This window comes from Rhinatrema bivittatum, chromosome 2, assembly GCF_901001135.1.
Source record: "Rhinatrema bivittatum chromosome 2, aRhiBiv1.1, whole genome shotgun sequence".
Taxonomy (NCBI): domain Eukaryota; kingdom Metazoa; phylum Chordata; class Amphibia; order Gymnophiona; family Rhinatrematidae; genus Rhinatrema; species Rhinatrema bivittatum.
The window spans coordinates 133,417,764-133,440,710 of record NC_042616.1 but is presented as its reverse complement, the minus strand read 5'-3'; the positions used below and the strand labels follow the sequence as shown (position 1 = coordinate 133,440,710).

General features: G+C 48.9%; 1 protein-coding gene across 1 annotated transcript in view; it reads right to left on the bottom strand.

Moving 5' to 3' along the window:
• ARMC4 (armadillo repeat containing 4) overlaps positions 1-22,947 on the bottom strand; it is an 890,525-nt gene that overhangs the window by 418,967 nt on the left and 448,611 nt on the right. Inside the window, exon 15 of the mRNA XM_029588639.1 lies at positions 3,483-3,637. Within this exon, the coding sequence (XP_029444499.1) occupies positions 3,483-3,637 (155 nt within the window). The remainder of the gene's footprint in view (positions 1-3,482; positions 3,638-22,947) is intronic.

Below are 22,947 nucleotides of genomic sequence, written 5' to 3'. Positions count from 1 at the left end.
CAGAAACATAAGAATCCACCGATGGATAGTGCAACAGCTCCAAGCCCTCCTCCGGGAGGGGATAGAGCTTATCCATCGCACGCCCCACCCGAAGTGCACCCTCAGGAGCCTCCCATTCCCGCAGGATAAGGAGCTTAAGCATGGGGTGGAAAGGAAAGGCCGAGGCCGGAGCCCAGAGCCCTCCCAGAACCGGGTTCATATCCTTAGGGAGCGAGGCCATGATATTATCTCCAGACCCAGCTCCTGCAAAACAAAAGGGAGGAGGGGCTCTAATTCCTTCTTACGAAAAAGACGGAGGGCTCTAGGGTCATCCCCCTCTAGGGGGGGGGGGCATCCGCCGAATCCGAGGAAGCAGCGGGGTCCGAGGACACGGGAGACACGGGGGGGGGGGCACCCCCGGGACCACCCGCACCCGAACTGGTCCCTGGGGCTCCGCGGCCGGTCCAGTGGTCAACGGTGCTGAGCGAGGGATTTTTGGCGGGGGGGGGCGAGGGAAGGTCAGGACCCCCCTCCTGGGCACCCGCGGGGGCCAAATCGGGTGTTAAATAAAAAGAAATCTGGCCCCCCAGCCCCAGGGAGCACTGAAATTGGCCCCGATGAAAAATCCAAGATGGCGGCCGTTCCTGGGCTCTGCCGACCCGGGAAAGGCCTAGCCATGCTGGGAGGAGTGGAGCCCCGGGCTAAATTTGCTTGTCCTGCCGAGGAGGGACCTTCCCCACCCGGCAGGCAAGCAGTGCAGAGGCCCTGCCGCGAAAAACACGAAGAGGGCAGCCCACAAGAAAGGCAGGCTGCCAGCCGGGACATAGCTAAGCCGCGGTTGAAGAAAAAAAAGCTGGAAAAAAAAAGCTTGAATGACAGCCTGCACAGCAGGAGAGAGCAGGCGGGAAACCTGCTGCCTTCTGCTTCTCTGGCTGCCGGTTCTAGCCCTACTCTGACCAGAAAAAAATAAAAAAGCTGGTCAACTGCTGCAAATAAGTTAGAGGTAGGTGAGTACCTGCAACTTATTGAAACTTTTAAACTTTTAAACTTTTTTTTTTCTTTTTTTACTGAGCGCAGCAGCGGGTTAAAAACCCTCTCGGCAGCCAGAGAGGGAACGAGGCCCAGAGAGCGTCGGTCCCCACACCTGGAACCGTCCATGGACTCAGGACTATGCAGGGAAGCCCCCCTGAGCCGGGTAAGAGCTGAGAGACGGACGTCTCCCACACAAAAACAGTAAAAGCACTAAAAGAAGGCAAAATTTCCTTCATAGAATTTTTTCCTTTGTTTCTAAAACAAGCGGGAATCAAAGAACTACTTGCTTGAGCCGAAAAAGAAAGAAGAAGAGGCTGACTAGCCTACAGCAGAGAACCAAAGGGGAGATGCTGCACCTGCTGGAGACAGACGAATACTGAAGGGGTAGAGCAGGGGTCGGGAACCTTTTTGGCTGAGAGAGCCATGAACGCCACATATTTTAAAATGTAATTCCGTGAGAGCCATACTAACTACAACCCCTCACCCTCCTGACTCCCCCAAGACCTACCAAATTAATTTACCTCAACCCCCTACTCTCCTGACGCCCCCAAGACCTGCCAAATTAATTTACTACAACCCCCGTCCTCCTAACCCCCCCCCCCCCCAAGACCTGCCAAAAGTCCCTGGTGATCCAGCAGGGGTCCAGGGCTCGCAGACAAATCTTTAATAAAAAAGTAAAAATCTAACAAAACCCCCCACCCTCCTGACGCCCCCCAAGACCTCCAAAATTAATTTACTACAACCCCCTCCCTCCTGACCCCCCCCCCCCAAGACCTGCCAAAAATCCCTGGTGGTCCAGCGGGGGTCCGGGAGCGATCTCCTGGACTTGGGCTGTCGGCTGCCAGTAGTCAAAATGGCGCCGACGGCCCTTTGCCCTCACTATGTCACTGGGGTCGACCAATGGCGGCGGTAGCCCCTGTGACATAGTAAGGGTAAAGGGCCGTCGTTACTGGCAGCCGACGGCCCTTTGCCCTTACTATGTCACAGGGGCTACCGCCGCCATTGGTCGACCCCAGTGACATAGTGAGGGCAAAGGGCCATCGGCGCCATTTTGACTACTGGCAGCCGACAGCCCAAGTCCAGGAGATCGCTCCCAGACCGCTCCTGGACCCTGCTGGACCACCAGGGACTTTTGGCAGGTCTTGGGGGGGGTCAGGAGGGTGGGGGTTGTAGTAAATTATTTTTGGAAGTCTTGAGGGGCATCAGGAGGGTGGGGGATATTGTTAGATTTTTACTTTTTTATTAAAGATTTGTCTGCGAGCCAGATGCAGCCATCAAAAGAGCCATATCTGGCTCCCGAGCCATAGGTTCCTGACCCCTGGGGTAGAGGATAGGCTCTGTCCTGATATAGGGCATCCTTCAAGTTTTAGTCTGTCTCCACCTGCTGGAAAGGAGGCTCAACCCACTGTCTGGACTGATCCGGGTACGTACAGGAACAATATTTTTATCTTAGTCAAAATGCCACTGAACATCCTAAAATTTAGTACAAGGTGGGTGGGTAGATTCCAACTGATCTTTCAACAATTATTCCTCCCCAATGTCACAAGTATCACAACAATAATTATTATGACCATCATACTAGGTGTCATCAAAAAACATGTAAAATATTTTCAATGATGCCTAGTATGATGGTCATAATAATTATCGTTGTGATATATATGAAGTCGGGGAGCAATATTTTTATCTTGACATTCCTTGACTAAAAAACTCCTTCCCACAAAATTCTCAGGTATTGACTTGTTTGGTAGTTTAGCAAAATTTCTTCCCATAACTTCAATAATCCTTCATCTTCTCCAAGCAGTAAATAGTCTACATGTGTCATTGCCAATTTATAAAGCTCAACTTTCAAAAGTGTCCACAGTTTAACATTTGCACATATAAATCGACCCATGGACATTTATGCTAGTAGTTTAGAAAGTGTATGTTTGTAATGCAGAAAGATGCATATTTTCTCTACACGTTTTGTAAATTATGCACATGTATTTTACATGCTAGGTAACTCAGAAATATAAGTGGAGGTAGGTCTTTTATAAAATATGCACATACTTCACTTCTGAAAATACTTGCACATGTACTTGGAATCACCATTTTGCTGAATCCTGCACCTGTTTACCTAAACCGTCCGGTACTTTATCCTGAACTCCCACCCAAAAACTACAGATAAAAAACAACTGTGATTTACAGATAAGTTCAGTAACTTATGATTGTAGACAGCTGATAAAATAATAATTTGTGCCCCATAACCAGCCCTTTTTGCCTCTGTTAATATTTACGCCAGACACTTCAAGTACGTGTATAATTTTGAGGTTTATAAAATAGGATATATCTGTAAGGATATACCTTACATGTGTATATATTAATTTTATGTGGGCAACCCCCATTTAACTCTTTGGAAAATACCTCCATAAAGTCTGGATCATTTAAATACATATAGAAGAACAGACTGTGCAAAATTACAAGGTTACTCATACTTTGCTACATTCTCCAGACTGATTGAACATTTCCAGATTGCTCCAGTTATTGCTGCTAACAATTCTTTGTTATCAGACTTCTTGAGGAGTTGAGCCAGTGGTTTTAAGCCTCCATACAGTCGAACCAGCTCACGTATCTCATCATCTTCTGCACACTAAATAATAAATAAAAATGTGAAAATGTTACATCAAAAATACAATATTATAATAGTGATAAAAAAAGGTTACAGAAATTTTTTTTTTATCTGAAGGAACAGAAGGTTGAAAGAAACTAAGCTGTGTATGACTCTGCACTACTAATGTATAATTGTATATTTTATTATCCAGTTAAAAATGTATGTGACCTTTTCTGTTAGCAGGACTGCAGAAGGAAAAAAATGTATTACTTTCTCAGTTGTGACACAGCTGACCTGTTTACCTATATGCATTTAGGTACTGGTAGTACTACTACTACTACTACTATTACTACTACTACTACTGCTACTACTGCTGCTGCTGCTGCTGCTGCTGCTAATAGTCAAGGCTCCTGGTTTCCTTCAGTAGATCAGGGGCAGAATCTGCAACAGAGACTAGAAAATTATACCGCACAATTTTCATTATTCTGCCCACTTCTGCATATAGATTTCCATTACTTAACATGCATAAAGTCGGAATTTATATTACAAAATTTTCAATTAAAGGGTCGAGTCACTAAACTTTGCAAAAATTTTACAGTGTATAAAAAGGAAAATTAGTTTCTTACCTGATAATTTTCGTTCCTGTAGTACCAAGGATCAGTCCAGGACACCTGGGTTGTGACTCCGCACCAGTAGATGGAGACAGACTAAAACTTGTGGGCGGAGCATATATGCCCCTGTGCCAGTCACAGCCCCTCAGTCATACGTAATGTCAAAGTAGACAAAAGCCAAAAGGCAACCATAGCTAACCATACAACTTGGTAGGGAAAAGAAAACCAACACCCCTACAGGAACCAGACTCCCCAACCGGGAGAGCGAATGGATCAGCGTACTGAAAAACACAATAATGAGCGGACTCTCCGTTACTATAACGCAACACTGCGGGCGGGATCCTGGACTGATCCTTGGTACTACAGGAACGAAAATTATCAGGTAAGAAACTAATTTTCCTTTCCCTGTACGTACCAGGATCAGTCCAGGACACCTGGGATGTACCAGAGCTAACTTACCGAGGGTGGGAAGCAGAGAGTCCCGCTCGGAGTACCCTCTCTCCAAAACCCCCAGCTTCAGTAGCCTGAACATCCAACCGGCAATGTTTAATGAAGGTATGCAACGACTTCCAGGTATCCGCCCTGCAAAGCGTGTCGAATGAGCCCGAAGACCCACCGGCGGCGATTTTCCGCACAGAATGTACGCAGAACCAATGGCTTCCTTGAGCCAACGGGCAATTGTCGTGCGGGACGCCGCAGCACCTTTCTTTGGACCCGAAGTTAACACAAACAGATGATCCGTCACCCGAAACGGATTAGTAACCTCCAGATAGCGAAGCCGGGACCTCCGCACATCTAGTTTTCTCAAGTCTTTTGTTTTCGGGTCCGAAGACTCCGCAACCGAGAAAGCGGGAAGTTCAATTGACTGATTCAAATGGAACGACGACACGACCTTAGGAAGGAAGGAGGTAACCGTCCGCAAGGAGACCACCGAATCGGAGATGAGCAAGAAGGTCTCCCTACAGGACAGCGCCTGTAATTCTGAAAACACGACGGGCCGATGCAATCGCCACTAGGAATACGGTCTTCAAGGTGAAATCCTTGAGCGTAGAACGTTTCAGGGGCTCAAAACGGCACTGAGCATAAGGCTGAGAGTACCCAGTTGAGGTTCCAAGACGGGCAAGGGGGCCGCAACGGAGGACGGAGGTGCTTAGCCCCCCTAAGAAAGTGGGAGATATCCGGGTGGAGAGCCAGAGAGATCCCCCGGACCTTAGCACGCAAACAGCCAAGCGCCGCCACTTGAACCCGAAGGGAATTACACGCTAAACCTTCGGCAAGCCCCGCCTGGAAAAAAAGCCAGAATATCGGGAATAGAAGCGGAAGTGGGGTCTAGGCCCCACTCCATGCACCATTCCTCAAAAACTACCCAGACCCGAACATAAGCTAGGGACGTAGACTGTTTTCTGGATCTCAGCAACGTAGCAACGACCGCATCCGAATAGCCTTTTCTCTTCAACCGATACCTCTCAAAAACCATGCTGCGAGACAAAAGTGAGCCACATCCTCCAAACAGACGGGGCCTTGACGAAGGAACCCCGGGAATCCCTGTAGACGAAGGGGTGCGGCCACTGACAGCTGGACCAGGTCCGCAAACCACGGACGGCGTGGCCACTCCGGCGCCACCATGATCACATTGGATGGATGCAATTCTATGCGCCGTAGGATCTTTCCGATCATGGGCCACGGTGGGAACACATAGAGAAGCACATCCACCGGCCAGGGAAGCACCAACGCGTCGACTCCTTCTGCTCCCCTTTCGCGACGTCGACTGTAAAATCGCGGAGCCTTCGCGTCGTGCCAGGTGGCCATCAGATCCATGTGGGGCATTCCCCAAGTCCGGCGAATGAAGAGAAACGCCTCGTCCGCCAACTCCCACTCTCCGGGATCCAAGCGGTGACGACTGAGAAAATCCGCCTGGACGTTGTCGATTCCCACTACGTGGGAAGCCACGAGATGGCTGAGATGCCGTTCTGCCCAGAGTATCAAGAGCCGCGCCTCCTCCGCCACTAGAGGACTTCTTGTCCCTCCCTGGCGATTGATGTAAGCCACGGTGGTAGCGTTGTCCGACCATACCCGGACCGCCTGTCCGCGCACGAGGGGTAGAAAAGCTTGCAGCGCCAGACGGACCGCTCTGGTCTCCAGCCGGTTGATAGACCACCGGGTCTGCGACTCTGACCACAGACCCTGAACCGACTTCCAGCTCAGGCTGGATCACGCCTGCCCCTCGAGAGGTAGAGGTAGATAGAAATCCTCGGAAACCGGTTTCCAGCGGGAAAGCAATGAGGACTGCAGCGGCCATAGATGAGCGAACGCCCAAGGGACTAACGCCAGCTTGGATGCCATAGACCCCAGAACCGTCAGGTAATCGCAGACTCGTGGCCGGTGTAGCGACAAAAAACGTAGCACCTGAGACTGCAGTTTGCATATCCGGTCCTGCGAGAGAATCACACTGCCTCGCTACGTGTCGAACAGGGCTCCAAGATATTCCAAGGACTGAGAGGGTTCGAGATAACTCTTGTTGAAGTTGACCACCCAGCCCAGGGACTGCAAGAGCTGTAACACCCTGGCCACCGCCTGCCGACACAGACTCTGAGACTTCGCCCGGCTCAGCCAATCGTCGAGGTAAGGGTGAACCAGCAGGCCTTCCCGCCGCAACTGCGCCGCCACGACCACCATCACTTTCGTGAATGTCCGAGGCGCTGTCGCCAGGCCGAACGGAAGCGCCCGGAACTGGAAGTGCCTGCCCAGAATGCCAAACCTCAGAAACCGCTGAAACGCTGGTTGAATTTCCACATGAAGGTATGCTTCTGTGAGATCTAGGGACGCCAGGAATTCGCCGGGACGCACTGACGCAATCACTGACCGAAGGGTCTCCATTTTGAAGTGAGGGACTCGAAGGCATCTGTTGACTCCTTTCAGATCCAGAATTGGGCGGAAAGTGCCGTCTCTCTTGGGGACTAAGAAGTAAATGGAGTACCGGCCCTTGCCGTACTGAGCGGCCGGAACCGGCGAGATGGCTCCCAGTCTTTCTAGTCTTTGGATGGTATCTAGCACCGCCGCCTTCTTCTTGGGATCCTTGCAGGAATTTGTCCGTTGGGATGCGAGCCAAATCTAACTCGTAGCCATGTTTTATCACGTCGAGGACCCATTGATCCGATGTCACGCTGGCCCATTCCTCGAGGAATAAGGATAGACGCGTCCCCACGTTTGGAACAGCGTGCCGAGGACGCGACGAGGGATGGGCCGGCCGAACTTCATTGCGAAGGCTTGGACCCCGCACCCGACGGGGCCCCTCCTTGCCGGCCAAAACGTTTGCCCCGAAAGGACTGCTGCCACCGGGTGTACCGAGAGGAAGACGGCCTAGGGTCCAGAGGATCTTTGTGGCCTAGACTTCCTGGGCCCCCTGAACCGGGCTCTGCCTGAAAAGGAAAATCTCGACCGGGTCCTATCCTCCGGCAGCTTAAACGCTCGGTTCTCCCCCAGGTAAACCATCAAATCGTCCAACTCCGTGCCGAACAGCAATGTCCCCTTAAAAGGCAAAAGCCCCGAGGTGAGCCTTGGAAGAGCCATCCGCTGCCCAATTGCGCAGCCAAAGGAGACGACGTGCCGACACCGCTGCCACCATGGACCTAGCTGAGGTGCGCAAAAGATCATGGAATGCATCCGCGCCATAGGCAATGGCCGCCTCCAATCTGTCAGCTTGGGAAGCCTCCTCTGAAGAGAGACCCGCATTCGCCTGCAGGACTTGAGTCCAGCGCAGACTAGCACGCATAGCAAAATTTGTGCAACTGGCGGCACGCACCCCTAGGGCAGAAACCTCAAAAATATTTTGAGTTGAACCTCCAACGTACGGTCTTGAATATCCCGGAGGGCTGTCGCTCCCGTGACCGGGATGGTAGACCTCTTCGTGACAGCTGACACTGCCGAATCCACCTTTGGGAGTCGGAGGAGCTCTAGCGCGTCCTCCGGCAAAGGGTAAAGTTTGTCCATGGCCTTGCTGACCTTCAGACCTAACTCCGGAGTATCCCATTCCTTGAAGAGGATATCCGTGGACGAAAAAATGAAAAACGACCGCCGGCCCTGTGAACCCAATCAGAACAGGATCCATATTTGCCTCCTGGCGGACCACCACCGGAGGAGCCTCAATCCCCAGCTCCTGGAGAATGGCCGGAATGAGTGGCGACAGTTCCTCTCTGCGGAACAGACGCACCACCTTGGGGTCATCCCCGTCGACGGCCTGCGCTCCTTTACCTGTACTGGGCTGCGCCGAGCCATCTGCTGCTGCCGTCCCGGCCCCAGGCAGGGGCTCCTCGGAGGCCTCTGTGTCCGCCCCGGAGGTATCTTCGGAATCCGAGTTCTGCGGCACCCCTCGGGGAAGCCGTTTGCCCCAGGCCGCTCTCTGGGTGGTCTTCGCCACCCTCCTTGCCATCTTCTTCTGCGGCGGGGACCGGTGGACCCTTGAACGCGAGGCGTCCCCCCGTCTGCGCTTGCTGCGCTTATAACGGCGCAGCAAAAGCGCCAAATCTTCAGAAAACTTGCCCGAATCCGTTGCGTCGCTTTCCGAATGCCCCCGGGACTGGGGCCCCTCTGAAGGGACCTCCACCGCTGCACCCCGCTGCGGGGAAAGCGTAGGAGGTAAAACCGAGGCCCCCACCGTTTCCCGCGAAGCTACCCGGCCGGTAGACAAAATGGCCGCCATTCCCGCGCTGACCAGGAACGGGTCAGGAGGCCTATCAGGGGGACCCCCCCCTTGCGACGGCGATCGCGCGACCCGGGAACGGGCCCCCCGAGGAGCCGCCGACGATCCCTCGTCTCCCGGGACGCAGGCCGAGCAAAGCCCGTCCCGGGAGAGACGCGCGCGCGCCGAGTCGCAGGCCCTGCACTGCGAGCCGCGCGGCCCTGCAAAAAACCGCGGGAAACCAAAGACGCGCCGAAAAGCACTGAGGGACGCCGAATAAACACAGAAATTCAACGAGGCGAAAATCGGCGACCTCCCCCCTGCCGAAGACGCCCCCCCTCGAGCGGAACGGAGCGCAACGCCAGGGAACGGAGAGCCGACTGAAAACAAAAGTAAAAACACTTTTTTTTTTTTTTTTTTTTTAAATAAGAAAAAACGCTGTCCCAGGTGCTGAAAAGCCCTATGTCCTGCAGGGGTGAGTGAACCGGGCTCCCCGGTGTCACCCCTGACGCTGCTACTAGTCCAGCCGGGTCCTCAACCCTAGCAGCGGCCTCAACCTGGGGAGGGTAGTCCCCTCAGGACCTCTCAACTCCCCAGGGAGGCAGGGCAACTGGGACTAGAATTAAACAAGATTAAATAAAACCCAATTTGAAGAAAAAAACCAAGTTAGGCCTAATAAAATCAACCACAAAAGCGAACCTGACTAACCACACAGAATCAGGCCCGACAGGGCTGTGACCAGACCTGCACCACCTACTGGAGACAGAGTAAGACTGAGGGGCTGTGACTGGCACAGGGGCATATATGCTCCGCCCACAAGTTTTAGTCTGTCTCCATCTACTGGTGCGGAGTCACAACCCAGGTGTCCTGGACTGATCCTGGTACGTACAGGGAACCCTGTTTATTCCAGCATAAAACACTGTGCTAGTCACTAAGGGGGTTATTTTCTAAACTTTTATCACGTGCGAGAAGGCCCTAACGTACGTGATAAACCCCTATCGCATGCGAAAAGGGCCTTTTCGCATGAGATAGGATGCAAATTAGCTGGAGGGGAGGAGTTGAGGTGGGGAGGAGAGGTGTCGGCTGCGGCACCGCTGCCGGTGATAATGTGAGGAACATTATCGCCAGCAGTAGTACGGTAGTGCTATTTGCATGAAAGGCAGCAGCCAGCCGCACTGCCGCCGGCGAAATCGCACTGCCGCGGTGCAAACGGCTGCGGCCTTTCGCAGGCCTGCCCCCCCCCCCTTCGCCCCCCGCTCCCTTTTTCGTGGGATTCATCATTCCGCGAGGAATGATGAATCCAGCCCTAAGTTGGTCATTTTTTATCAACCCATATAAAAAAGCCAGGAAATATGCACATATGTTACAGCAATTTTACTACTACTACTACTACTTCTAAACACTTCTGTAGTGCTACTCACTATATGCATCGCTATACAAACAACATATAAGAGACAGTCTCTGCTCAGTAGCACTTACAATCTAAACAAGACAAACATACAGGTCAAGAGACTTAGGGGGTTTCATATAATAAGGCAATAGTTAAAATTAGTTAATGAGGCTGAAAGCAGACATATAGACTTCGTTTATGGAAGGCAACACTAATTATACTTTGAGCACCTGCGTCAGAATTAGACTCAATATATAATATACCTCAAACGATTGTACAGTTTAATGATTATATGTGTGTGATAGGCTACACATCTCTTGTTGTGAGTAACAACAACAGGCTTGTGGGTTCTTCTACCACATGGTCTATTCCCAAAAGAGAAAGCAAAGTTGCTTACCTGTAACAGGTGTTCTCCCAGGACAGCAGGATGTAGTCCTCACATATGGGTGACGTCACTGGACGGAGCCCTGTCAAGGAAAAAACTTTTCTGTCAAAGTTTCTAGAACTGTTGACTGGCACACTGAGCATGCCCAGCATGCCATGATCCCTCGAGCCACAGGGGACTCCCTTCAGTCTCGTTTGAAGCAAAATGTGCAAGCGAAAAAATAAAACAATAAAAATGTTTTGGACCCAAATCCACAGTGTGGCAGGTAGGTTTCGTGAAGACTACATCCTGCTGTCCTGGGAGAACACCTGTTACAGGTAAGCAACTCTGCTTTCTCCCAAGTCAAGCAGGATGGTAGTCCTCACATATGGGTGATTAGCAAGCTACAGGCTGACTCATATTTAATTGGACCAACAGCACAGAACATATGCAACAGGCACAACTGGTGTGCTGTTGGGAAAAATGAGGGAGCCTGAAATCACAGCAGGTTGGATGTGGAAGGAATTGTGATTACACTGGAAATAAGTTCTTCAAGACAGACTGGCCAAAAGCGGAGTCTTGGCGTCCTTCCTTGTCTAAGCAGTAATGTGCTGCAAATGTGTGAAGAGAGCTGCATGTTGCAGCTTTACATATGTCAGCAATAGGTACTGAACGGTAGTATGCTACTGATGTTGCCATAGCCCTTACTGAGTGCGCCTTCACTCGTCCTTGGAGAATAAGGCCAGCTTTCTCATAGCAGAATTTGATACAGTCTGATTCAAGTGGAAGTCTGTAACCACCCTGGGAAGGAATTTAGGGTGAGTTCGGAGGACCACTCTGTCATGTAGGAACCTTGTATAGGGTGAGTATGTGACAAGTGCTTGTAACTCACTGACCCTTCGAGCAGATGTAATGGCTACTAGGAAAAGTACTTTCCAAGTAAGAAATTTAACATCGCAGAAGTGCAAAGACTCAAAAGGGAGTGAATGAGCCGTGAAAGTACTACATTTAGGTCCCACTCAGTAACTGGTGGCCTTAGAGAGGGCTTAAGCTGTAGTAGACCCCTCATGAACCTACTGACAAGAGGTTGCGCTGTTACCGGGGCATCCCCAATTCCCTTGTGGTACGATGAGATAGCATTCAGGTGTACTCTTACTGAGGAAGTCTGGAGACCAGATTCTGACAGGTGCCAGAGGTAGTCTAAAGAGATGGAGTGGGGCAGGAAAAAGGGTCGATACCTTTTTGCAGGCACCACATGGTAAACCTTTTCCACTTAGGGATTTTCGTGTGGACAGTTTTCATGAAGCTACAAGCACTTGAGAGACATCAGTTGAAAGGTTGAGCGGTTGCAGGATCAAGCTTTCAACATCCAGGCAGTGAGGGATAGGGTCTGAAGGTTCGGATGGCGCAACATGCCTTGGTTCTGCATTATGAGAGTGGGCGCTGTGCCCAGGCAAATGGGTTCTTTGATCGAGAGGTCGAGAAATATGGGAAACCACATTTTTCGAGGCCAGTATGGGGCTATGAGTATTATTGACCCTTTGTCCTGTTGTAGCTATTAGCGGTATCGGGTGATACGCGTATTGGAGGCCTGTGTTCCAGGGGCGAGCGAAGGCATCCATGGTTAACCTGTTGTGTTGCCTGTGCAGGGAGCAGAATCTGTCCACTTTGTGATTCAGTTCAGATACAAAGAGGTCTATTGTTGGTTGACCCCAGCGTTGGAAGATTCTGGTCGTTACTGCAGGATCCAGAGGCCACTCGTGTGGATGAAACTGTCGGCTGAGATAGTCTGTCAGGACGTTCTGTATGCCTGCCAGATAAGTGGCCCAGAGATACATGGAGTGTGCAAGGGCCCAGTCCCAGATCTGCACAGTTTCTTGGCAGAGGAGATAAGACCCTGTGCTTCCCTGCTTGTTCATATACCACATTGCAACTGTGTTGTCTATTTGTATGAGAATAATCTTGTGTGAAAGTCAGTCCTTTAACGCATAAAGAGCATAACGTATAGCTCGAAGCTCTAAGAAGCTGATCTGAAACATTGCTTCGAGTTGCATCCAAATCCCTTGAGTTTGAAGATTGTTCACGTAAGCTCCCCAACCCAAGGTGGATGCGTTCATGGCCAAAGTTACCTGTGGAACTGGTTGCTGAAAAGGTAAACCTGTTAGCAAGTTGTCTTTGTTCGTCCACCAGAGAAGTGATAAACGTAACTGGTGGGTTACTTGGACCCTGGATGAGATTGGTTGAGTGGCTTGGATCCATTGAGTTTTCAAAGTCCATTGAGTCATTCGCATGGTCAGCCTGGCTATAGGAATGACGTGGACCATGGAAGCCATGTGGCCAAGCAACTTTAAGAATTGGTGGGCTGAAGCTGATTCCTTTGTGCGCAGAGATACAGTTAGTCTGGAGAGTGTGTCAGCATAGTCGTTGGACAGAAATGCCTTTGCCAATGTGGTGTTCAACTCTGCTCTGATAAAAGTAAGGAGATGAGATGGAGTCAGGTGGGATTTTTGGTAGTTGATAAATCCCAATGAGTGAAGTAGATTGATGGTGAGCTTGAGCGCATTGAGAGCTCCTTGTTTGGATTGGCTCTTGATGAGCCACTCGTCCAGATAAAGTAAGACATGTACGTGGTTTTTGCATAAATGAGCCGCAGCCACTGCTAGGCACTTTGTAAACACACGGGGTGCTGAGGCCAGTCCGAAAGGTAGGACCCGGTACTGATGGTGTTGATGTCCCACTAGGAAGCGCAGGTACATGCGGTGAGGTGGGTATATTGGAATGTGAGCGTAATCATCTTGAAGATCCAGAGAACAGAGTCAATCTCCTTTTTGTAGAAGTGGAAGGATGGTGCCCAAGTATACCATCCTGAATTTTTCTTTTTGTAGATATTTTTTGAGATTGTGGAGGTCTAAGATAGGTCGGAGGCTGCCTGTTTTCTTTGGAATCAGGAAATAGCGGGAATAGAACCCTCTGCCCTGCTGTGACCAGGTTACAGGTTCCACAGCCCTGGCGCCCAGAAGGGTGGACAGGTCTGACTCTAGAAGACTTGTGTGATCTTTTTGCATCCACAGAAGTTTGGGCAGTAAATTTTGGGGTACCATGAGAAAGTTTAGATGGCATCGCTGAATTATGATGTAAATAACCCATTGGTCTGTGGCAATGTTGAGCCAATTGGTTATGAAATGATGAAGTCGACCTCCTACTGGCAAATCTGGTTGTGGATTTGTGGAGGGGCTGCTGTTCTCTGGGAAGGTTTCAAAATCCAGATACTTGGCCTGTTTGTGGAGGAGGCTGAGGTCGGGATGTTTTAGGCTATCGAGGATGCCCTCTTTGAGATGGCCTAACTGTCTTCACGTGAGATGCAGGTGGGTGGTATCTGCGTGGATGATAAAATGGCTTTTTTTGGTCCCTTCTGGTTGATCTTCTGCAGAGGAAAGGGCCTCAGTAGTTACTGTTGACAATTGGTGCAGGGTTTCATTGTGGTCTTTCAATTGAGTCACTGCGTCTTGTATTTTGTCACAGAACAGGTTTTCGCCCATGCATAGTAAATCTGCAAGTCTGTCCTGGATATCAGGCCGCAGGTCTGAGGCTTTTAGCCAAGCCCATCTCCTGGCACTGATTCCTGTCACTGAAATACGAGAAGCTATCTCAAAGGAATTGTAAGCTGCACGAAATTCATGTTTACCCGCCTCAAGGCCTTTATATAATATGGCATTGAGAGTGTCCTGCTGTTGTTGAGGAAGAGAGTCAGCTGCTTCTTGAACCTGTTTCCACAGGTTCCTTTGGTAGTGTCATGTAAAGTTGGTATGCAGCTATTTGTGACACCAGCATAGACCCTTGAAAGATCTTGCAACCTAATATGTCCAGGAATTTGGGATCTTTGCCAGGAGGAGTGGAAGAATGTGGTCTCAGTCTCCTGGATTTCTTCTGTGCAGATTCAACCACCACTGACTTATGTGGTAGTTGTGGTTTTTGGAAGCAAGGGATGTGCTAAACAAGATAGGATGCATCTGTTCTTTTATTTGCCGGTGGAAAGCGCACGGATGCTCCCAGAGACAATGCTGTAAATTTACAAAAGTACCTCGTGTACTGGAATTGCTACCACTTCCTTTGGAGCATCGACAAATTGGAGAACTTCCAATGTCTTGTGCCTTGTGTCCTCCTCCATAATGAGATCAAATGGAATTATCTCTGACATCTCCCTAATAAAGTTGGCAAAGGAGAGATCTTCTGGGGGAGATTTTCTCCTTTCTTCCGGAGGAGATGGTTCCGACAAAATACCCTCTGTGGAAGTGTTGGTGTCTATATCTTCCCATGTGTCAGGTTGAGATCCTGAAGGAGGGAAGGTTGGTGGTGTAAGACGTATTGGCACCGATGGGTCCTTCGATGGCCTCGATGGATAATGCAATGGCATTGATACAGGTTTCAGTGGCACCGGAGGCATCAATGGAAAACGGATGAACAAATTTGAGATGAAGGCAGCAGTCCAGCAGCAGGAGGGGGGCTTCCCAGTCTTTTGCATCGAGTGTCACATGTATGATTTTTTTACCCGCCGGTGAGAAATTGCACATGTGCATGCGATGCAAAGAGCTCCTGGCTCTCAGAGAATGAGGCCGATCTCTGGAGGCTAGAGTGGCAGACATGGAGGAGCTGAGGCAGACAGAGAGGTATATAGATGAGACCTTCAGGGACATAGTAGCCAAGTCTTAACTTCAGACTGGCAGCCCTGGTGCTGCCTTGGAGGAAGAAGGTCTCATGATTGGACAGCATCAACCTGGTGCAGCAGGAAAGGATCCTGTAGCAAGGACTTGCTCTCCAGGTGATGCATTGTCCTTTCGCACCAAGGATATCTCCCCAAGGCCTACTGCCCATGAGGGAAGGGTTAGGTCGGCCGTCATAGTTGGTGATTCGATTATTAGGAATGTAGACAGCTGGGTGGCAGGTGGGCATGTGGATCGCCTGGTAACAAGCCTACCTGGTGGGAAGGTAGCGGACCTCATGCGTCACCTAGATAGGATTTTAGACAGTGCTGGGGAGGAGCCGGCTGTCATGGTACATGTGGGCACCAACGAGATAGGAAGATGTGGGAGGGAGATTCTGGAAGCCAAATTTAGGCTCTTAGGTAGAAAGCTTAAATCCAAAACCTCCAGGGTAGCATTCTCTGAAATGCTCCCTGTTCCACGTGCAGGTCACCAGAGGCAGGCAGAGCTCTAGAGTCTCAATGCATGGATGAGACGATGATGCAAGGAAGAGGGATGGATTCAGTTTTGTTAGGAACTAGGAACCTTTTGGGGAAGGGGAAGTCTCTTCCGAAGGGATGGGCTCCACCTTAACCAGGGTGGAACCAGACTGCTGGCACTAACCTTTAAAAAGGAGATAGAGCAGCTTTTAAACTAGAACAAAGGGGAAAGCCGACAGTCGCTCAGCAGCGCATGGTTCGGAGAGAGGTATCTTCAAAGGATACTAATGATGCATTAGAATTAGGGCATCCAGACAGTGAGGTTCCAATAATAAGAAAAGTAGTCCAAGTGCCTGTAACTAAAAACTCACCTGAGCTAAAAAATTCTCACTTATCCCTATCAATTAAAAAACAGAATGAAAATACAAACAAAAAACAAACTTTGAAATGTTTGTATGCTAATGCCAGAAGTCTAAGAAGTAAGATGGAAGAATTAGAATGTATAGCAGTGAATGATGACATAGACTTAATTGGCATCTCAGAGACATGGTGGAAGTAGGACAACCAATGGGACAGTGCTATACCGGGGTACAAATTATATCGCAATGACAGAGAGGAGCACCCGGGAGGTGGTGTGGAGCTTTATGTCAGGGATGGCATAGAGTCCAACAGGATAAACATCCTGCATGAAACTAAATGCACAATTGAATCTTTATGGGTAGAAATCCCTTGTGTGTCAGGGAAGACTATAGTGATAGGAGTATACTACTCTCCACCTGGTCAAGATGGTGAGACTGACAGTGAAATGCTAAGAGAAATTAAGGAAGCTAACCAAATTGGTAATGCTGTAATAATGAGACTTCAATTACCCCAATATTGACTGGGTAAATGTATCATCGGTACATGCTAGAGATATAAAGTTCCTGGATGGAATAAATGACGTTTTTATGAAGCAATTGGTTCAGGAACCAACAAGAGGGGGAGCAATGTTAGATCTAATTCTCAGTGGAGCACAGGATGTGGTGAGAGAGGTAACGGTGATGGGGCCGCTTGACAATAGTGATCATAATATGATCAAATTTGAATTAATGACTCGTGCTAAAGTTGAATTAATGACTCGTGCTAAAGTTTCAAAAGGGAAACTTTGATAAAATGAGAAAAATTGTTAGAAAAAAAACCTTAAATGAGCAGTTACAAAGGTAAAAATTGTGCAAGAGGCGTAGTCATTGTTAAAAAAAATACCATCCTAGAAGCATAGTCCAGATGGCATTCCAACATTAAAAAAGGTGGAAAGAAGGCAAAACGATTACCGGCATGGTTAAAAGGGGAGATGAAAGAAGCTATTTTAGCCAAAAGATCTTCCTTCAAAAATTGGAAGAAGGATCCAACCAAAGAAAATAGGATAATGCATAAGCGTTGGCAAGTTAAATGTAAGACATTGATAAGAAAGGCTGTCCCCCGAATGCCTATGATGCTACCTCCACCAATGCAGCTCCAAGGTCCCTCGATGTTGATGTCTGTGATTCCAATGCCGGTGGATCAATCTTCCGGTGCCTGAAATGCTTCTCCATCAGTTCCAAATGGAACTGGCAACTCTTCTGGGTCATAGTTGCACATTTGTGACACCCACGGACATCATATAATGTCCCCAAGCACATGATACATCTATCATGGGGAGACATGATAGACATAATCCTGTTGCACTCGGGGCGGGGTTGCTGTAATCCACTAGATATGTGCAACCAAAAAAATAAAGCAAAATCAGACTTGATGGTGGAGGTAAAATGATGCCCCCCTCGGGTACCGATAGCACACTGCCATAGAACCAAGATGATCCCAGAGCCCCACAACGAATGATCCTGCTGCCAGAAAAAAACCCAAAGATCTAGATGCAGGAGAGGCAAAAAAACCATGACCGAAGGACTCTGGAGAAAAAGAAAGAGACTGAAGGGGCCCACTGAGGATATGTGGCATAATGACATGCATGGGCATGCTAAGTGAGGCACAGTTAAATTTCTAGAAACTCTGACAAACTTTCCAGGGCTGGGCTCCATCAGATGATGTTACCAATACCTAAGTATGAGGACTGCTATCCTGCTTATTCTTGGAGAAAGCAAAATTGCTTACCTTGTAATAGGTGTTATCCCAGGACAGCAGGATGTAGTCCTCACATACGGGTGATGTCAGTGACGAAGACCTATCGCGGGAAAAACTTCTGTCAAAGTTTCTAGAAACATTTGACTGGCACTGTGAGGCCACTGAGCATGCCCAGCATGCCATGATATTCTCTGCCACAGGGGTCTCACTCCAGTTTCGTCTGTAGCAATAAGCTTTGGCAAAAATAAAATAATATAAAATATGAGTCCCAACTCCGCGGGGTGGCGGGTGGGTTCTGTGAGGACTACATCCTGCTGTCCTGGGATAACACCTATTACAAGGTAAGCAATTTTGCTTTATCCCAGGACAAGCAGGATGCTAGTTCTCACATATGGGTGATTAGCAAGCTAGAGGCTGAGTCATTTAGTATTGAGGCAACAGTGACGTGCTGTTGTTGAAATGAGTCAGCCGAAGATATAGTAGATTGGTTGTAGAAGGAGTTGGATTTAAACTGGAAACAAGTTCTTTAAGACAGATTGTCCATATGCTGAATCTTGTCGTCCCTGTTTGTCCAGACAGTAATGAGCTGCAAAGGTGTGAAGAGAACTCCATGTTGCTGCTTTGCATATGTAAAGGATTGGCACTGAACGATAGTGTGCTACTGAGGTTGACATTGCTCTTATTGAATGTGCTTTTACTCGCCCTTGGAGAGGAAGGCCTGCTTTTTCAGAGCAAAACTGTATGCAATCTGCTAGCCAATTGGAGAGAGTATGTTTACCCACTGCTTTCCCTGGTTTGTTTGGATCATAAGAGACAAAAAATTGATTGGATTTCCTGTGGACTGCCGTGCGGTTTAAATAGAAGGAGAGAGCACGTTTACAGTCCAAGGTATGTAAGGCCTGTTCTCCTTGGTGAGAATGGGGCCTTGGGAAGAAAGTGGGTAAAACTATGGATTGGTTCAAGTGGAATTCCGTAACTACTTTGGAAAGGAATTTGGGATGTGTACGGAGAACCACCCTATCATGTAAGAATTTCGTGTAGGGGGCATATGTTACAAGTGCTTGTAATTTACTAACTCTTCTAGCTGAAGTAATAGCTATGAGGAAGATAGTCAGATCACAGGAATCTATGGGTTCGAAAGGAGAATGCATAAGTCTTGTTAATACCAGATTCAGGTCCCATTCAGTGACTGGTGGCCGAATTGGTGGTTTAAGTTGATTTAAACCTCTCATAAACTTACTGACAAGAGGTTGATTGGAGATTGGTGCATCTCTTATCTTGTCATGGTAAGCTGAGATTGCACTGAGATGTACTCTTACTGACGAAGTCTGGAGGCAAGAGTCTGAGAGATGGTACAAATAGTCTAGTAGAGAAGTGATGGGGCAAGTAAAAGGATCAATATTGTTTTGTTTGCACCAGATAGTAAATCTCTTCCATTTTGAAGAATAGTTTTTTCTTGTGGTAGGCTTTCGTGAAGCTATGAGCACTTGAGATACATTGGATGAAAGACTGAGTGGTTGTAAAATCAAGTTTTCAACATCCATGCTGTCAGGGATAGGGATTGAAGGTTGGGATGGCGCAACCGACCCTGATCCTGAGTTATGAGAGTGGGAGCTACTCCCAGACGAATTGGATCCTTGATTGAGAGGTCTAGAAGTGTGGGAAATCATACTTGTCGAGGCCAATATGGGGTTATGAGAATCATGGACCCCTTGTCCTGTTGTAGCTTCACTAGAGTTTTGGTTATGAGCGGTATCGGAGGATACGAGTATAGTAGGTCTGAGTTCCAAGGGCGAGCAAAGGCGTTCTTGGCTGGTTGGTTCTTCTGTTTGTGCAGAGAACAGAATTTGTCCACTTTGTGATTCAGATGTGACGCAAAAAGGTATATTGTCGGTTGACAACGTTGAAATATCCTGGTCACTACTGAGGGATCCAGGGATCATTCGTGTGGTTGGAACTGACGACTGAGTCGATCCGCCACTACGTTGTGAATGCCTGGCAGATAAGTGGCCTTGAGAAGAATTGAGTGATTCAGGGCCCAGTCCCAAATGTGCGCAGCTTCTTGACAAAGGAGATACAAACCCGTGCCTCCCTGTTTGTTGATGTACCACATGGCAACTGTGTTGTCTGTTTAGATGAGAACAGTTTTGTGTGAAAGGTAGTCCTTGAACGCATTCAGTGCATAATGTATAGCTCGAAGCTCCAGGAAATTGATTTGAAATGTTGCTTCGAGTTTTGTCCAAGTACCCTGGGTTTGGAGATTGTCTATGTGAGCTCCCCAACCTAAGGTGGATGCATCTGTAGTTAGCGATATCTGTGGGACTGGTTGTTGGAAGGGTAGGCCCTTGCGCAAATTGTCCTTGTTTATCCACCAAAGAAGAGAGGAACGTAGCTGGTGGGTTACTTGAATTGGAGAATATAGTGGTTGAATGGCTTGGATCCATTGTGATCTTAGAGTCCATTGTGTGACCCTCATGGCAAGCCTTGCCATAGGTGTGACATGAACCGTAGTCTCCATGTGGCCGAGTAAGGTGAGAAACTGATGAGCTGTTGCTTGTGTCTTGAGATGGATCGAGTTTGCCAAGACGGAAAGTGTGTCTGCTCAATCCTCGAGTAAAAAAGCCTTTGCAAGGACTGTATTCAGTTCTGCTCCTATGAATTGGAGCAGATGAGACGGTATGAGATGGGACTTTTGATAATTGATGAGAAAGCCCATGGAGTGAAGTAGAGTAACTGTTCGACTGAGAGAAGCCAGAGCTCCTTGTTGAGATTGACTTCTGATGAGCCAGTCGTCAAGATATGGGAAAACATGGACACCTTGTTTGTGCAGGTGTGCTGCTATTACTGCCAGACATTTGGTGAATACTCTGGGAGCAGAGGCAAGACCGAATGGCAGAACTCTGGATTGAAAGTGTTGGTGGCCTACCATGAAGCGCAGGTACTTGCGATGAGGAGGGAATATTGGAATGTGAGCATAAGCATCCTGAAGATCCAGAGAGCAAAGCCAATCTCCTTTTTGAAGAAGTGGAAGCATGGTGCCTAGAGAAACCATCCTGAACTTTTCTTTCTTCAGAAATTTGTTGAGATTTCTGAGGTCTAGGATGGGACGTAGGCCTCCGGTTTTCTTTGGAATGAGGAAATAACGGGAGTAAAATCCTCTGCCCTGCTGAGACCGGGGCACCGGTTCTACAGCCCTGGATTTCAGAAGGGTGGATAATTCTCAGCTCGATACAGTAACATTCAGTTGAAGATTTCTCGTCTGTAACGAGCTCCCTGCGCACAATTCGGACGCGTAAGGCAAACCAGCGATACAGTCTCCAGTTTCGCGCGTCCGTAGCGCTTCTTAAAACAGACGCGTAACCCTTCCCCACCCGGCATGTAAATGAACGAATTAGCTGTATAATGAAGGAATTAGCTATTCCCCTCCGATACCGTAACGCGCGCTCAGGTTATCTCATTAGTAACGCACTGTTTTGCCGCGGCCGTAACGTGTTAGTTTACCGCCTCCCCCTAGTAGGAGTTAGGACTGTGAGTCTAGTAACAAATCCATCGACACCGCTTAAGACACTCAAAAACAATAAAACACAATAAAAAAAAAAAGCGATACAGAGATGATCGAGAAAATGTAATGATGTGGGACACATAAAACCTGTCAGAAAAAAAATAAAAATTTTTAAATACCTGTCGGAGGGCCGCGTGGGTCCAGGCGGCCGGCGGGCGGCGGGAGCCGGGTGGTCGCGTGTTAAATCTAGGCCGCGGGCGGGTGGGCGCCTGTTCCAGGCGGCAGCGGCAGCGGCGGGACACGCGTTAGTTCGAGACGGCCGGTGGGTGGCGGGTGGTCGCGTGTTAAATCTAGGCCGGGTCCGCACAGGCGCGCATTCATTCACTGCCGGTGGGGGCTGCCCCGGCAGCCCCCACCGGCAGTGAATGAATGCGCGCCTGTGCGACCCCTGCGATTCGGCGCTCAAGGCAGTCACATGCCGTGACGTCACGGCATGTGACTGCCTTGAGCGCCGAATCGCAGGGGTCGCACAGGCGCGCATTCATTCAGGCGGAGCCGGCGGCTTTCGCCGCCGGCTCCTCTGCCTGGATGAATGAAATGTCATTTGAAATGACATTTGTCATTTGTCATTTGAAATGACATTTGAAATGACAGGTACCAGCGCACCCTGGTTACTGTATAGGCGCTGTATTAAGCGCCTATACAGTAAAATGGGTTACGCGGGCATAACCCTTCCCTACCGCTTTAAAGCCGCGGCATGCATTTGCATGCGATTAGAGGAGAGTATCGGGGAGTTAGTGAAGAGAACTGTGCGTGCGGGGAGGAAGGGTGCGCCTGACACTGCCGCACTGTTATTACCGCGGCCTTACAGGATCGACCCGCCTATTTGTAGTTGAGGCATGTGTTGCTAGTTGAGACGAATCTGAGATGGTGGAAACTCTGTGGGAATGGAGAGAAAATTGAGTTGGTATCCTCGAGATATTATAGACCGAACCCATTGGTCTGTGGTTATTGTTATCCAATTGTTGTAAAATTGTGATAATCTGCCTCCTACTGGGAGTTCTGGTCGAGGATTCATGGAAAGGCTTAGTTCTCTGGGGATCTTTTCAAAAGCCCGCCGCAGGACTGGGTTGTGTAGTGGTCTGAGGCCTAGGTGCTCTCTGCTGACGAGTTTGTGCTCTGTGCTGAGGCCTGGATTGTCTAGGTCTACTTGAAGGAGGATAAAATAATTTCTGACGATAATATGGTCTTCTGATGTCCCTCCTTTGAGTTCATCGGGTAGTATGGGTAGTGGGGTCATGAGGAAGAGAGGACAGCTGTCTCAATGTCTCATTGTATTCTTTTGAGACACTGCCACTTGAACTTTTGAACCAAATAAATTTTCTCCTGTGCAAGGGAGGTCCACCAATTTTTCCTGGACTTCCGTTCATAGGTCTGAGGCCTTAAGCCAGGCCCACCTTCTGGCACTAATACCTGAAGCTGCAACTCTTGAGGATGTTTCAAATGAATTATACACAGCTCTTACCTC